A 17870-nucleotide genomic window follows, 5' to 3' on the forward strand; every position below is an offset into this window, starting at 1 on the left:
AACTCTTCTAATGAGAACCAGATTTGGGGTGAGCTGCCGAGGCAGTAGCAGGATATAAATGCTTTCCTGTTAACACTCTGCTGACAGCTCCAGACATCTGGGGAAGTGAACCATTGCTGGGAAAAAGCTGATGGCTTCATCAAGCAACGCACTTTTCTCCACCTCGGTCACAGAGGAACAAAGACATGGCCTTCTGTTCAGTAAATTCAGGACAGGAAGACGACAGTGGGGTGGTGTGAGTTAAAAAGGGGGGCTTGTTTTATTCACAGTCACTTAAGCACAACAAAGATGACAATGGTCTTGAACAATCTACCCTGAATCAAGAGATCTCTGGCTATCAGAATGAGATGGGTCAGATGAGGAGAGTTTGGTGCACCACTATACCTATAAAGAAACATATTTTCCTCCTCCAAAAATAAACTCTCGTTCTTTGGACCGGCAATTTTCAACCGGTGTGCCACAAAAGGTCTGCAGTGGGACTTTGGAGCACAGTGGTTGAAAATTGCTAAAAAAAAAACTCTTCCAGGTTCTTTTGAGGGCAATTCTCTGTAGTAATAAATTGTTTGACCCTCTTTCCCTGCCGGCTCTGCCAGCGGAGGAAGCAGGACCATTTGTTCCTGCAGACAGGTGCCCTAGAAACAGAGCCACAGAACCCGGAAGAGTCTCCCAGAAGTCAGAAGTGACATCACAAAAGGATGTCAGAGAAGACCACAGAAGTCTGCTGTGAACATTGACAATCACAGCTTTAGACTGATGTTGGGTCACCAATGCAAAACAACCAATGCAACAACCAATGCTGGTGGTTTAAGATCTCAGGTGGGGTACCCACTAGGCATGGCAATGACTTTCACCTGAGCTGAAGATGCTGGGAAACTAAACTGGAGGCTTCCGTGAGCAAGACATGCGCTTCATTGTCAAGTTACTCTCACTGAGCAAATTTCCAACACCAAAGACAGGCTTTAAGCTGACCCCCCCCCCCCAAATCCAAACACTACTCTCCAGTCATTGTTCTTTTTCAGGCTCTTTAATTAGGCATAAGTGGGTATTTCCTACTTGGGCTCCCAGCAAGACCAACTTACTTTTTCTCCTTTTTCTCCCTGGAAACCAAGGCCCAAGTTACCCTGTGCAAAAAAAAAAGGTTATTAAATTTGGGTTCTTACATCCCCCCACCATATTTTTAAGACAAATACGTGGACTAATTTGATGGGGAGAAGCTGAAAATATGTCAGTTCTCAAAAGATATTCTGAATTAGACCTCACAATTAATTTCAAGTAGCTACTTTAAGAATGGTTTCTGTGCTAGGGCCAATAATTTCAGCTCCCAAGATCTGTCTAATTCCAAGGACAAATTGTCCCACGTCTAATCCTAGGACAATATTACAAGAATAGTAGTTTCTGCGGCTGAGAAAAGTTCTAGAGTGGTTAAAAATATTTCAAAGACAGTAAAAAAAAAAAGAAGAAGAAGAAGAAACAACAGAGAATTTGGAGACACTGGAAGTCAGAGAAGCTTCTATAGGACTCCTGCCTGCTTCAGCAGAGACATAAACAAACGAAAAAGCCAGCTGTTAGAATAATCCATGCTCAAGGAAACAATTTTTAATCCCAAGGTTAGTAAAAATGGCAACATAATTTTTGCACTTTATTTGGAGTAGAGCAGAATTTTTGAAAGCCGAGGATGGCGGAAGCAACAAGGACATACTTACCATGAGTCCTGGGAGGCCGGGTTGGCCTGGCGGCCCCTAAAATGTGAACAGGGATATTTTAACTATTGGAAAACTAGATACTTCGATACAGTGGCAATGCATCTACGGCCATTAAAGAAAAGCTCCCCCCAGATAGGATCCAAAAAGAAAGAAAAAGTTGGAAGACATCCCTAAATTCATAAAGAAACACAGGCTTAAAACGTCATTTAAAACGTTGCCTGAGTCTTTAAGCCACAGAATAAAACACATTGTAGGATCTAGTCCCAAAGTTTCACTTTCAACTGTGGAAAGCATCTTCAGGGGGTTATAAAGGATTTGTAACCTCTCATCTGTTAGTTGGCCACTGGCTAAACCAGTGATTTTCAACCTTTTTCATCTCGTGGCGCACTGACAAGTCACTAAAATTGTCAAGGCACACCACCAGTTTTCTGACAATTGACAAGGCACATCCATTGGACAGCAGGAGCTCACAACCCCCAGTGGCCCTACTAACAAATGTCCCTCCTCCAAACTCTCGCGGCACACCTGTAGACCATCCACGACACACCTGTGTGCCACGGCACCAGTGGTTGAAAATGGCTGGGCTAAACTATCAGCTCCTGCTTGAATTTTTTAAGGCGTACATATACTCTTTGCCTGTTCCTCATTAACCCAATTTCCTATATAGGTTTCCCCTCAAAGTTTTTTTTATTCAAGTATATCTGAGTGCTGGAAGCCAGGCATTATTTTTACCGAGAGTCCACCACACAACCACCAAGTACAGGAGGTCAAATAGAAAGATTGCTTTACCTGAAAGCCAGGTAGCCCAACTGGGCCGGCAAACCCTGGTTGACCTGGCAGACCTTTAGGACCCTGTAAGGAGGAGGACAAGACCGTAGATTGAAGATCTGGACACAAACAGTCATTGATACTTTCATCATCTCATCTATCAACTGTTGCCTAACTTTAATTATTCATCAATATTTATAATATTAATTGTTATCAATATTAATTTGCTTATCAGGTTAACTCACAACCAGGTTATCACAACCATCTGTTTGCCTACAATTTAACTGCCTATAATAATCTTCCCATTGTTGCCCTGGCGATGGCAGCATCCTTGGCTAGTTCAATGAACACCACTTGGGACAAGGCTGACTCACTTAGGAGGCTGACTGAAACAGGCACCGCAGGGAGTATTTTGAAAATGTGGGGGGCATGTCCACCATTGGCCTCTGCTGCTGTTGCTCCTCCCTCTGCCTGGACTCAGAGGAGGAGAATGGAGCAAAACAGGAAGTGTGGAGGAGATGAGGCCACCCTATCACTCTCCCCTCCTCTACACGTTCTCTTCCAAGCCCACCCCTCTCTTGTCCACCACACTTCTTCCTCCAAGCACACGTTCTCTTTCACTCTGTAACCCCTTCCTTTTTTGTATTCAGGAAGGAGGTGGTAAACTTAGGGGAGTTTGGGTCATCTAGCTGGTCTGAGTCTGTGCTGTGAAAAAAAACAGAACCCACAAATCTTTGAATAAAACTATTAATTTTAATTTTTCTTCTTTTTTCTTTCAGGGTATACAAGTTGACCTTGTGCATGAAATATTGGAACAATAATCTTCCCCAATATGTCTTGGTCAACCAAGGAAAAGACATTTTGAAATTTACTGGACCTCTGTAGGATTTAATAAAATTTTTATGGGTTCTGTTTTTTTGGAGTCACCAAAACAAGTTCTGTACAAAGAACAAGTGAGTTTGATCATGCTCCACAAATTGTTTAAGCCTGTTTGCATATAACACAGTAGGCGTCTGTTGCTTGGTCTTCTCCTGTACTAGGAAATTGTCATTAGGCAAACATTTTACAATCACAAAACCTTTTTGCCACTTAGGCTTGAGTTTATGTTGGCGTTCAGGTACTAGCACTGACACTTTCATGCCTTCTGCCAATTCACGAGGTCTGGCTTTTAGATCATAATGTCTCTTTTGTTCAGCTTGAGTCACCTCTAGGTTTTGTTTGGCAAATTCACGCACAGTCTCTAGATTGTCAAATATTCAATATGCAGTTTGTTAAAACTGTTTGTTGAATATGAGTATTCAACAGCGGGTACTGGCGTTTCATCTAACTGGCCTTCCCGAGTAGACTTGAGTAAGTGCAAAGGCGTAGTTATGTTTCTGCCATAGATAAGCTGATGAGGTGAATAGCCCAAAGCTTCACTAGGGGTGTCATTGAAGGAAGAACACAAAAATGGTATAGCCTCGTTCCAAGAATGTCCATAATCATAACAGAATTTTTTACACATCTGTAATAAGGTCTGATTAGCCTTTTCAATAAGTCCTTGCGAAAGAGGATGGTAAACAGAGCTAGTAAGTTTGTCTGTCTGGCCCAATTCACATCACTAATAACTTAGAAGTGAAATTTGAGCCTTGATCTGACAAGGTTCACACCAACTCGAGCAAACAAGTCCAGTAAACATTGAGCAACTTTTCCAGCTGTAACTTCGGCTAAAGGCACAGTCCAAACATATCTGGTGGCTCTGCAAATACACACAAGAAGAAATTGATTTCCAGCAGGAGTCCTTTTCCAAGGCCCTAACACATCAATACAGATTTCAGAGAAGGGAAGCTGGTTTAGCGTTGGCGCAGGCCTTAACTTGGTTCTTTGTTCATCCGCATTTCCTCCAACAACTTGGCATGTTTCACACCTCCTAATGTACTCTTTGACTGACTGCTTACATTTTGGCCAATAGAACAGCTCAGTCACTCTGTGTCACTCTGTGATAAGTTCTTTTTTGACCCAAATGCCCTCCACACAAAGAATTGTGTGCTTGCTGTTAACACCAGATTTCGATAAGGAGTTGGAACTACAAGCTGTCTTTTGCCACGAGGGGGAAGTGCTGGCTAACACATTCGTATTTTTCACTCCATAAGATGCACTCCCCCCCCCAAAAAGTGGGGGGAAAAGTGTGTGCGTCTTATGGAGTGAATACGTCTTATGGGCAGGAGGTCTGGTCTAGAGGGTAGAGCCTCCATTTGCCTGAAGATTAACATCCACAAGGTCGCCAGTTCGAGGCCACCGGCACCGTGAGACCTTGAAGCAGCTGGCAAGCTGCAGCTGAGCTGTTCCATCTGCTCGGAGTGTGGGAGGATGGAGGCCAGAATGTGAAACCAGATCAGAGTGAAACATCTGGACTGTTGTGGTTCTTGAAAGATAGAACCTTCTTTCAATTTGTAAAAATCCCTGCGTGGATTTAATAAGCCTGCCTATGTAAACCGCCTTGAATAAAGTCTTGAATAAAGACCAAGAAAGGTGGTATATAAATACTGTATATTATTATTATTATTATACTACAAAAAAGAGTGCACTTTGGGGACCTTAGTGAAGGGGGGATCTTCATGCCAGTTTATGATCCCATTCACCCTAATAAAGGGAGGGATCTCAATTCAAGGTGCTGGTTTTGACCTTTAAAGCCCTATACTGCTCTGGGCCAGGATATCTTAGAGACCGCCTACTCCCATACAATCTGGCTCGCCATCTCAGGTCATCAGAGAAAGCCTTTTTGCAAGTGCCGCCACCCAAGGAGGTCCGGGGGGCGGCTGCAAGAAATAGGGCCTTCTCGGTAGTGGCACCAACATTATGGAACTCCCTTCCCCTTGACATGAGAATGGCTCCCTCTCTTGAGAGTTTTCGGCGAGGCCTGAAAACACTGTTGTTTAAACAAGCCTTCTGATTTCTGGCCTTCTTAACATTTTTATACATCTTTTAGTTTTTTACAGGCTTGATTCCTCGGTGACTTGCTCTTTTATTCTGTCTTTTAATCTGACTCCTGTTTTTATGGCCTCTGTAATGTGTTTTTAAATGTTTTTATCTGCTATGTATTAATGTTTTTAAAATCTGTTTTTTTTAATATGTTGTTAGCCGCCCTGGGTCCCGTTAGGGAGAAGGGCGGGATAAAAATAAAGTTTTATTATTATTATTATTATTATTATTATTATTATTATTATTATTATCTTCATGCCAGTTTATGATCCCATTCACCCTAATAAAGGGAGGGATCTTCATGCCAGTTTATGATCCCATTCATCCTAATAAAGGGAGGGATCTTCATGCCAGTTTATGATCCCATTCACCCTAATTAAGGGAGGGATCTTCGTGCCAGTTTATGATCCCATTCACCCTAAGAAGGGGGGGGATCTTCATGCCAGTTTATGCTCACATTCAAAAAATGTCATTCAAAAAATGTGGCATAAGCAATGCCTTAGATGGAAGTGAAGACAGCGTCTTATATGAAGACAGCGAAGAAAGTGATGTCAGTGATTGTGAGCAAATGAGCTTCATAAATTCTGACTCTAGCGATGATGAGTTCTTGGGGTTTCCAGAAAACTAGAGTACTCAAACCTTTAAGTCTTTCCATTTATTAATGACAGTGATAATGGTTCTTAATGCCACTGTTGACTGCTGTTCACTTTACATGGTTCAAATGTTATTCTGTTATAGTTTATTAAATATTTTATTACACTATTTGGTTCAGAATATTTTTTTTCCTGTTTTCCTCCTCTAAAAAATAGGTGCGTCTTATGGTCAGGTGTGTCTTATGGAGCGAAAAATACAGTAACTTCTATAGAGCAAATCATCCTGGAAGAAGAAATGAGCATCTCCGGCCTCTCCCTCTCCCTTCTCCACTTTTTCTACCCAGTCTTTTAAGGCAGGGTCGGATTTAGTGGCTGCAATAAACCTGCTTTTAGTTTCAGGGTTCCGAAAGCACTGTAAGGCTGAAACTTCCTGGCAATTGGAGGTGACAGTCTCTTCAGACTCCTTAGCTGGCTGTTGTTTCATCTTTAGTTGACTTCTGGTCTGTACAGACTGTACAGCCAGGATATCTGTTTCCTCTGCATGGTTTCATGCTTGTTCATCAAAGAACGCTAAATCTGCGCCAATCAGCACCAAAGGAGAGCTAGATGCATGAACTAGGAAGAAGTGAGGTCCTTTAAAGGCTTTATATTCACACTCTAAAGTTATTAGCTTGTGGAAGCGGGGAACTGGTGAGTCAAATATATTCCTGTACAATGCTCGGGTTTTTGTGCTGTCTCATTTCCTAGAGAGTCTAACACAGGGGTGTCCAAAGTTTTTGGCAGGAGGGCCACGTCATCTCTCTGACACTGTGTCAGGGGCCGGGGGAAAAAAGAATTAAATTACACTTTAAATTTGAATAAATTTACATAAGTTTACATAAATGAATATATTAAAGATGAACTGATATGAATGAATGAAGGTATTGTGATAGCTCAAGACCTATAAAAGGCCTTGCACAAAGCAAGGCTAGCCTTTCCTTTGCTGCCGCTGCTGCATCACAGACATGAAACAGCAAGCAGTGGAAGTAGCCCTCATCCCATAGCTCACATGAGAGGTCGGTCGCCCTCACGCTGAGGCGTCAGGCCAGAGTGGGCTCCAACAAATCTCAGGAGGGCCAGAGGCTCATTGGAGGCTGGGGGCTCCCTGAGGGCCGCATTGAGAGGCCTTGAGGGCCACAGGTGGCCCCAGGGCCAGGGTTTGGGCACCCCTGGTCTAACAGCTCCTGAGAAACGAAAGATACGTCGCTGCCGAAATCTGCACACCCTATGGTTTGAATTTTTCCTCCACACAATGAAATAGGTTGCTTTTGCTAGTCATCCACCCATTTTCTCTGCACCCAGGAAATCAGATTGTCCATCTCCAACACTTCACAACCCGGCAGTGGCTCTGAAGACCAATTTGTTGTTGTAGAAGTAGGTAGAGAGTCTCTATTGTTTTCCAAGATGGCTTCACTCCTCCCTCCCCCTACTAGAGCTCTGACAAGTACTAGGGAAATTCTTCCAACAGGGGAGTGGGCTGGCCCCTTCCTCTCTTCCCTCAGGGAACTGCTGGGGCTAAGAGCAGTCTGTTGAAGGCTGGTCTTTTCCTGCTCATTTTTGGGTTCCCATTCTTCTTCATGAGTTTCGCCAGGGCCCTCCCCTGGGCCATATCCTGCAACAAGTTTGACCGGGGGCCCCCAATGGTTTACTTACAATCTTAAGGGTTGGAGTTTGCACAGCATTTCCATTGGTATTTTGCCCACAGAATTTTCTTACGTGGCCTGCCTGACCACATCCGTAGCAAAGGAGATTATTGGTTGTTGGGGTTGAAAGATTTGGGGCTGAAGTTGTTGGGGCTGAACAGCCTGGCAACAGCTGTTTCTTTGTTGGCTGACCAGGATCTCTGCTGCTTCCCTCCCCTTCCTTTCTATGCTGGCTGTTGCTGAAAGCCCTTAAGCTGCCCATTTGGTTGGCTTCTGATGCTGGCTCCTTGATGCTGCCTTCGGGATGCAATTTCATCTGCGATCCTTGCAGCTTCCAGAGCGGTGGCAGGCTGCCTTCCCGCTACCCAGTCTCACACTGCTGGCGGTAAATATGAGAAAAAGTGTTCTAGCGCCATCAACTCTCTCCATTGCTGCACAGTTTCTGTTCCTGAAGTTTCTGCCCAGTTTGTCACGGCTCTCTCGAGCCGCAGCTGGAAATTAGTACACGATTCATCCGGTTTCATTTCTGCATGGCGGAACTTCTGCCTTGCCGTTTGCTCATTTACGGCCAGATTCTCTTTGACTAGTGACTTAAATAGTTTGTAATTGTGCCTTTGCTCTTTAGGTAGTCCAGCAAGTGCGTGCGCTAGTTCCGTACCCACACACTGTGAATGGAGTACACGCAGCCATAACTTCTTAGGAACTTGCTCAACCTCACATGCTTGTTCAAACATAGCAAGGTAGGACATCGCGTCCCCATCACGGACGTACCTTGGAAACATGTGTCGGTCCCGCTGCTCTGCGAGAGACGCTTCCTTTGTCCTCGCCGATCCGCCATCTGCATTTCTATGAGGCGCCGCTGCATGGCAATAATTCTAGCCCAGTCTCCCGCAGAGGGCATTGCTGTTCCTCTGGGGAGGGGAAGCTCCGGCAACATTCCCATCCCCCGCTACTTGTGCTGGCGGTGGGGCTGTTGGTGCAGGAGTGGGTGGAGGAGGTGTGGAAACCGTTTGCACTGCTGCTGACAGCGCAGGGTTCACAACAGCAGGCTCAGATGTTGGCTGTAAAGGAGGCTGTGCTCTTACCGTGGAACGCGATGCTGGCTTTTGCACAGCAGGCCGCTCATCCCTTCATCCTTTTACAACAGTTCCTTGCCATGAGCCTCTGCTTGGCCTCAGCAACATCCAAGGGTCCTCACCACTTTCTGCATCACTTTCATCCGTCAACTCTTGTTGAAATCTGAGAGCAGACCTGCTGGCAACTTGGCATGTTGTGCCTCTTCAGATTGCTCTGGTTCTCTGCACTCCATGACTCACATGCTTTGAACCTCTGTCTCTCTTCCTCCATGAGTTGAGCTCGGCGCACCCCTGAGTATCCTCTCGGGGCCTCTCATCCTCCATGGTCATAGGTGGTACAGACTCAGATCTGTAAGCCTCTTCTAATGGGCTTGGGAATCCAGTATGTTGACTGGCATCGGTCCCACAGCTCCCTCCACCTCTTCAAAATTTAAAGCCAACTGATCTCTGAACATCATGTTGCTCTCTTCTACCCTACGCTAGTTCTGCTTAACGTTGTTGAGGCGGAACAGCCCGTACTGCCAAAGTAACAAGCCACTGAAATCTTTGTAGAGGTTTGCCTCTGCCTTAAGTGTAACCACTTTTGGGGAACAAACTTCAGTTGAAATCCCATCGCAGCCACCATGTCGTAAACTTAGGGGGGGGGGTTTGGGGTGCTCAGAGTTCTTGGTTCTCGAACCCTAAAGCCCTCAAGGCCCCTCTGCTCAGTAGTACTGCCACCACCCTGTATGTGCCAGTGCCTCCATCCAGGGACACTGAGACCCTCTAGGCTTAATTCTATCCCTTGCAGGCACTGAGCGCTTTCTCCAATTAAAGCTTCAGTCCTCAAGTTACTAGACCTCAATGAGCACTTGGTAGCTTGCTGAACGGCTAGGCAGGATCCTGAACCTTTGTCCCCAACAGACAATGAAAAAACTTAGTAAAAAAGATTGCAGTTTATTAAGAACATAAGGTTTCACACTCTACAATAAGGTAGCAAATGCTGGAGGCATAAACATCTAGGAAACACATCAGCAATAGAATAATAAAGCTAGCTGGCTATCTCTGTTAATCCCTATCTCTCACCTGGGTAGTTACTCTTGTAGATCTTTTAGCTCCAGGGCTACCTATGAGGCCAGGTGCCCATGGTGGACAATGGAGCTCCTGCGTGCAGGATGCTGAACCCAAAAACTCTGTCCAAGAAGGGACACACACACACACACACACACCCTGGGCACTCATTCTTATGCTAACAGTACTGAGGTGACTTCATACTGTTTAGACTGTCCAAACAGGAACTTTTGAGGACACAACTTTCTTAAAGTTGGCCTGGTTGCTAGCCCCTCATAGTTCTTTACCCCTCCCAACCGGAGATTCCTAGCTGCACTCCATCAGCTTGACCTGGCGCCTCTCTGTCTAAGAAGGTGCTAAACATTCCAATGGGTTGTAATTCTTGTTATCTGTCCTTTCTGGCCAGCAAAGGAGAGACAACAATCTTTTTGTTTATTTACTCACATTCTTGCAGCTAGGAACTGCTAGCAACTTCTCAGTTACATTGTCTTAGTGTGGTTCAGGCTTCTACTGCCAACCTAGGCCTAACATGTACATATTCAAGACAGGTTGGCATGCCACTGGGTGAAGTGGGTGGCATTTCGTGCAACAAGGAGCCCCACAAGGGGGAGGCGGTGTTTGGTACAGCACCTCAGGCACCTGAGGGTATTGGGCCAGCCCCAATTGCAGCACACTCATCTCATTTTTTCCCACATCAAGTGCTCACAGCAATGCACTGAAAGACAGCACACATGGAGATCAGCACATCACACCCACACCGCTGACATACAGAAGTCAGCGGCCCTTCTCTTCCCCACAGTATCTGTGATAGCGGCCTGGATGTAGGCAGCTACCTGCACTTCTGAATGGGTGTTTACAACAACGTAAAGCATGTTCCACAACTGGAACACTAGTTCCAGTGGCAGCAACACCACCGAGGGTTGGGCTGTTAATTAAGAGCTGGACAAAAGGACGCCAAACAACAAAGCCGTTAACCAAAAAAACACAATGTATGGAAAACAAACTCACAAAAGGACCATCCAGTCCAGGAAGGCCATCTTCTCCCTAAAATAATAATAATAATACTTTGATTAAATTGCTGATAGTTTACAAATAACAAAGGCCAACATATATTTTGCTATCTTAAAAGTTAAACCAATTCCTGGGTACCTTCGGGTTGCTGATTCTACACATGGCATCAGTTTTCCCCTAACACGTCTAGTTTAGGAGATACAGCATAGCCATAGTGAAGGGTTCAAGCAGCTTTTCTGCTTCACCTAAGCCATGGCTTCTACATGGTTGGCAACCTTCAGTCTCGAAAGACTATGGTATAAGCCTACAGCACCCGGTATTCCCAGGCGGTCTCCCATCCAATTACTAACCAGGCCTGACCCTGCTTAGCTTCCGAGATCAGACAAGATCGGGAGATAGTGTTCAGTATAGGGAGATGGTTGGCAACCGTCAGTCTCGAAAGACTACGGTATAAGCCTACAGCACCCGGTATTCCCAGACGGTCTCCCATCCAAGTACTAACCAGGCCTGACTTTGCTTAGCTTCCAGGTTCAGATAAGATCAGGCATGTGCAGGGTAACAGTTGCTGTCAGCTTGAACCCTTCACTAACGAGGCAGCGCATCTCTGAATGCCATCTACAAGGGTGTGGCCACAGGATACAGGTATTTTGTTGACTTGGGTCTCCCAAATGCATCTGGTGGGCCACTGTAAGATAAAGGAAGCTGGACCAGATGGGCCCCTTGGTTGATCTAGCTGGGTTCTTTTTATGTGTCCCCCCCCCCCAAAACAGAACCCACAAATCTTTGAATAAAACTGTTAATTTTAATTTTTCTTCTTTTTTCTTTCAGGGTATACAAGTCGACTTTGTGTATGAAATATTGGAACAATAATCTTCCTCAAACTCAATAAGTTTGAGTCCAGTAAGTTTCTTGAAATTTACTGGACCTTTGTAGGATTTAATAAAATTTTTATGGGTTCTGTTTTTTTGGGGTCACCCTGTATTTGTCTCTTGCAGCAAACACAACAAAGAGTTCTGTAGTGCTGAGAGGCCACATGTAGACTCTTGGGGCCTCAGAACACCCCGTGGAGGTGTCGGAAAAGCACTTCCAGTTTCTCTGATAACAGAAGTGCATTTCCGGCCCCTGGGGGGGTGGGGTTCCCGAGGTCACGTCCGTAGTTCAGATGAGGGCCCAGACCCAAGGAATCAGTTATCTCGACACCAGCAAAAGTTCTGGGAACAGAACCCCTGTGGATGCCGAGGGCTGGCTATAACTACTTCTTTGATATCCAAAACATAATTTTCTGTCAAGTCAGTATTGCTGATTGTGATGGAGTTATGAACAGGCTGACAACTACACTATTAGTTTCACTTCCAGTTTTTGATTCAGCAGCAAGGGCTCCAGCAAAGATGGGGCAAAAATAACCTGAGGGGAGAGGCACTCATTCCCTCCCAGCAATTCCTATATCTTTATCTGAATATTTCTTACCCGTATTCCTTTAAACACTCCCCGGGCAAAAGAAGGCTCCCCTTTTAAGCCCTTTGGACCAGGACGACCCTGTATTAAAACAAAACACAAAAAAAGTTGAACGTGCAAGTCACACTTCTTATTCCTTAATTAAAGAAGGGGGAGGGGAGAGGGTCCAGAACCCACAGATAGTGGGGCATGCTGTTCCCTAAACAAAAGCCTTCCTACTTTAAGCAATTACAGATTGTCGTAAACTTAGGGGGGTTTGGGGTGCTCAGAGTTCTTGGTTCTCGAACCCTAAAGCCCTCAAGGCCCCCCTGTCCAGTAGTACTGCCACCACCCTATATGTGCCAGTGCCTCAGTCCAGGGACACTGAGACCCTCTAGGCTTAACTCTGTCCCTTGCAGGCACTGAGCGCTTTCTCCAATTAAAGCTTCAGTCCTCAAGTTACTAGACCACAATGAGCACTTGGTAGCTTGCTGAACGGCTAGGCAGGATTCTGAACCTTTGTCCCCAACAGACAATGAAACAACTTGGTAAGAGAGATTTTAGTTTATTAAGTACAGAAGGCAGCAAATGCTAGAGGCATAAACATCTAGGAAACATATCAGCAATAAAATAATAAAGCTAGCTGGCTATCTCTATTAATCCCTGTCTCTCACCTGGGTCAGTTACTCTTGTAGATCTCTTAGCTCCAGGCTACCTGGGAGGCCAGATGCCCATGGTGGACAATGGAGCTCACAGCATACAGGATGTTGCACCCAAAAACTCTGCCCAAGAAGAAGCGGACACACCCTTTGGGGCACTCATTATTATACTTCTTATGCTAATAGTACTGAGGTGACGTCATACTTATTTAGACTGTCCAAACTTTTGAGGACAGAACCTTCTTGGAGTGGGTCTGCTTGCCAGCCCTCCTAGTTCTTACCCCTCCCAACTGGAGATCCATAGCTGCGTTCCATCCCACTTAATCAGGCGCCCCTCAGTCTACTGAGGTGTTACACATTCCAATGGGTTGTAATTCTTGTTGTCTGTCCTTTCCAGCCAGCAAAGGACAGACAGCAATCTTTTTGTTTGTTCACTCACATTCTTGCAGCTAGGAACTGCGAGCCACTTCTCCTTGACTGACTTAGTTTGGTTCAGGCTTCACATGCTACCCCAGGCCTAGACTGTACATATTCACGACACAGATGTTTATTAAAAAGTACCGGTGGCCCTTGCCCTCCACGAATTCCGCCTGTTCCTGGGACGCCAGGACTCCCAGTGGTACCATTACAGCCATCCAGCCCAGGTAGGCCTCTTGGCCCTGGTTGGCCAGGATGTCCCTGCAAAATAAAAATAAAGAAGAAACATTATCAGGAGCATTACAGACATCCTCACGCTTTGGAAAATGCATGGAAAATGTCAGTACTTTACTATAAGAAGAAATCAGCTTACAGTTCATAAGAACCTAAGAAGAGCCCTGATGGATCAGGCCAAAGGGCCATCTAGTCCAGCTTCCTGTATCTCACAGCGGCCCACCAAATGCCCCAGGGAGCACACCAGATAACAGGAGACCTGCAAGGCTTCCTGGGAATTGTAGTTAAGAACATAAGAACAGCCCCACTGGATCAGGCCATAGGCCCATCTAGTCCAGCTTCCTGGATCTCACAGTGGCCCACCAGATGCCTCAGGGAGCACACCAGATAACAGGAGACCTGCAAGGCTTCCTGGGAATTGTAGTTAAGAACATAAGAACAGCCCCACTGGATCAGGCCATAGGCCCATCTAGTCCAGCTTCCTGGATCTCACAGTGGCCCACCAGATGCCTCAGGGAGCACACAAGACAACAAGAGACCTGCAACCTGGTGCCCTCCCTTGCATCTGAAAGTTTGGTTCAGACATAATAAAAAACCATGGTTTGCTTAGTGAAGCTCTGGTCTGCCTGACATCTGAGCCTGAGCCATTGTCATTTCTTGGGGACCAACAATCTAAGATCTGAAACCATGGTTTGAAGCTGGCTTGCAATCGACAACTGCGATTTACCACTATGGTTGAATTCACAGAGCTGTTGCTCCATACCTTCGAGGAGCTTTTGCACCACGTAATTGGCAGTAAAAGTACAGAGCGGAGACCTGAGCAAATGGGGAAGGAAAAACAGACAAGCAGCTCTAAACCATGGTTTGCCCATTGTACAAAGGGAAGCTCCAACCATGGTGCGGGTCCATGGTTAGCATGAATCATGGTTTTACATTTCTGTCTCAATGAGTGAAATTGATGAGTGACGGACCTTAAACGGAGTTCTCCCAAAACAGTAAGTGAAACGGCAAATAACTTTTTTGAAATTTGAATTAAAAATCTCTGATTTAATTAATTGGATTGATTAAATAATTGGAATACTTTGGAATTGGAAGACGCCTTCGCAGTATTCTTGAGCATGGATTTAAAGGAGACTGAAGCAGTAGCTAGCCGAGGAGGGCATCAAACACAGCTGTTGGAGCCATTCGGAGTAGTGACAGCAATGCACGGGAGACGATGTGCAGCTGTCAACGACGCAACAAAGTTAGAAATAATTAGAATAAATTGGCATTTTAAGTGCATTGCAAACCCCCCCCCCAAAGTTCTGACAATTTCTACATGGATACAAGAACTAAAGGTTTTGTTTCTGTGCCCTTATAGCAACCCTACGCAACTTTTGAAAAGATAAATCACACCAGCAGATGGCAGTGGTAAGAGCTTGAAAAGTTCTGGCTAATTCTGCAACTTTGGATTTTTACTATAAAGAGGATGCCTTTTTTTTTCTTCTTGAAATCAACTTACACAAGCTCAATCAGTGGCAGACCTAATTTCTATGAAGGCACCAAAATACTACAATATAAGAACATAAGAACAGCCCAGCTGGATCAGGCCATAGGCCCATCTAGTCCAGCTTCCTGTATCTCACAGCAGCCCACCAAATGCCCCAATGTATTCTGGGGCATTTGTAATCTGGCACGATGTATTCTGGGTTCCTTCAACATCACACAAACTCTGGAAGAAGCTCCTGAACTAATGGCAAGGCAGAAAATGCTCAGAGGAGGTTTCCTCCTGAAGGTGATAATCTCATGTATGAGCAGTGCCCTTCAGTGAACGCACCACTGGTGGAGGACCACAGCACCCTAATTCTGTGCCCAGAACTGGGTACCCTACTACTGTACAAAAGCACTTTCATGTGGAGCTGAATGGAGGCCAGGGGTATCTCACATCACAATCCTATGCCCCGTAAGGACCAGCAGAGCGTGCGCAAAAGTGCTATGAAGCACTTTGTGATGGCGGGTGTGTTTGAGGCGCTGGTGGGACAGCCAGAGTCTTCCCACCAGCTCAAGGAGCAAAGTGCACTGGAGCGAGTAAGCACTGCATCAAACAGCATGGGGGCAAGGGAATGGTGGGGTGGGGTGGAATAGAGTGGGACCAACTGGGGTGGGTGGGTGGACAGATTAGGTCTGGGTGGGAATGGGATCGACAGCACCAGTGCATACCGTATCCTATCTCCCTTCCCAGGCCCAATCCACCAACGCAGATCAACACGGACTTGCACCAGCTATATAGCTGGCATGGGTTCGAGTTGACCCTTTGCACAGCCTGGGACTAACCCCAGGGCAAGGGGACAAATGTCCCTTTACCCCAAAGAGATTATTCACCTGCTAAACTCCTCCACAGGATGCAGCATTGGCTGTGCCGGCACCACTGCATCAATGTGGGGGTCTAGGCAGGAATGGACTGTTAAGTCAACCACGGGATGGCACAGCTCCTCCTCCCTGCCAAATAGGGAGCTCCCCTCCCTTTTGCCAAATAATTACTGCTCTAAGTGCCTGCCATGGGGTTGCACCCGCAATTCCTGGCTGCCTTGAAAATGGGGTAAAATTTGGGGTAAAAATCCTACAAGGGGTGTATTATTGTGCCCATGTTGCAGATGGAGAAAGACGGAACCGCTCACGAACTGCCAACTAGTGGCAGAAACGAGCTTCGAGCCGAGGACATCTCAGTGTCGTTGCTACTAGGCTACAACAGCTGTCCCGCTCCCCTTTGCAAACAGGTGCAAGGGTTGAGCAGCTACATACAATTGCGCTCGACTCACCCCAGCTGCCTGGTTACGAGCATCTGCATTCACTTGCCCAAGTCCCAAGAGGTCCACGTGGGACTGGGCCAATTTTCTGAACACAGCCGTAAGCAGGCCTGGCTGCCTGCTTAACACGGACAAGTGAATCAATCTCATTTGGGGTAAAAGCCCCACAAACACAGCAGTCTGCACTGGTAGAAACAGGGGCAGAACTGCCCATTCCCAATTCTGGGTATACTGTCCCCACTCTCCTCTTTCCCTCTGAAAAGGAAAATGATAGATAACTGCATTTGCTGAGCTAACTTGCTTGTCTTTGGTTTAGGACCAAGCTATACTCAGTTTAGGACTGAGTTTAGGACAAAGCTATACTCAGCTGACACAGGGCCCAATCCTATCCAATTTTCCAGTGCTGGTGCAGCTCAATGCTGCTCCGAGGTAAAGGAACAGATGTTCCCATACATTGAGGAGGCCTCTGTGAATGCCTCCCCCCCACAGGATGCAGTGCACACCCCATTGGTACAGCTGCACCAGCACTGGAAAATTGCATAGGATCAGGCCCTCAGATCCCACAGAGAAGGATTCGCTTCTCCATCAATAAAAGCGTAACCTTTGTTGCCACGTACACGGTTACGCCCACAGTAGCCAAAATAAGTCTGAGAAGCCTATCAGGCAGTTCTCAAGGTTTCTGTTGTTGTCGTGGCTTAACAAGTTGCAGTTAAATGCCAAGTGCCAATTGAAGTGCTAACCAGTTTACGAGGTTTCAGCAATTTCAGCCACTGCAGCAAAACTTAGCGCCAACAAAAGCATTTTACAAAGACGTTGAACTGTGCTCGCAGTCACCCAGCCCAGAGTTCAAGGTAAGAATCAGGACCATAAACATCATATAGTGTATAGGGAAGAGGGTCCGCGGGAACCTAACCTCATTTTTCCTGTAGGATCAATCATTCCGTAATCGCGGTTTCCATAACTGCAGGGTTTTCCAGGAACCTAACCCCAGAGGTTAACGAGAATTGACTGTATCTAATGTCAACACACTACCCAGGAATGAAATGTAAACACTGCCCTGGGACAATTCAAAGCAGACATGCGCAACTCTTCATGCATTTATTTATGCCCAGAAATGTTATTGTCCAGGTTGAAGGCATCTCCTGGGGACAAGCATATTCAGTGGAAAGGAGAATGGCATCTGCTTGCAAACATTAAGACCAGCAGCTCCGACCTCTGTGTAGATAATAGCACTGATGGTTTATGGGCTGAGTTATCTTCTCCTTTTATATCAGCATAAACATCCTGCAGAAGCTGTCCCTGCAAGGTAGGTAATAAAGCAGAATCTGGTCCACTGGGCATGTACTCCTTGGGACCTCCTGAAGGAAATCCTAGCTGTGGGTTCAAATGTCAACCACTGAGGGACCGTGGTCTGCTCCATCTCGCCTTTAATGGCTGAAATGAGGCCTGGTCTACACACCCAGTGGAATCACCCAGAGAGCCAGGGTGGTGTAGTG

General features: G+C 45.9%; 1 protein-coding gene across 2 annotated transcripts in view; it reads right to left on the minus strand.

Annotated features, from left to right (window-relative positions):
• COL4A6 (collagen type IV alpha 6 chain) overlaps positions 1-17870 on the minus strand; it is a 177811-nt gene that overhangs the window by 53540 nt on the left and 106401 nt on the right. For both annotated transcript variants that reach the window (XM_066640029.1, XM_066640028.1), the window contains exons 6-11: positions 13499-13615; positions 12312-12380; positions 10842-10877; positions 2493-2555; positions 1704-1739; positions 1080-1121 (exon numbers count right to left, since the gene is read on the minus strand). In XM_066640029.1, the coding sequence (XP_066496126.1) occupies positions 1080-1121; positions 1704-1739; positions 2493-2555; positions 10842-10877; positions 12312-12380; positions 13499-13615 (363 nt within the window). The remainder of the gene's footprint in view (positions 1-1079; positions 1122-1703; positions 1740-2492; positions 2556-10841; positions 10878-12311; positions 12381-13498; positions 13616-17870) is intronic.

This window comes from Tiliqua scincoides, chromosome 12, assembly GCF_035046505.1.
Source record: "Tiliqua scincoides isolate rTilSci1 chromosome 12, rTilSci1.hap2, whole genome shotgun sequence".
In the NCBI taxonomy this organism is placed as follows: domain Eukaryota; kingdom Metazoa; phylum Chordata; class Lepidosauria; order Squamata; family Scincidae; genus Tiliqua; species Tiliqua scincoides.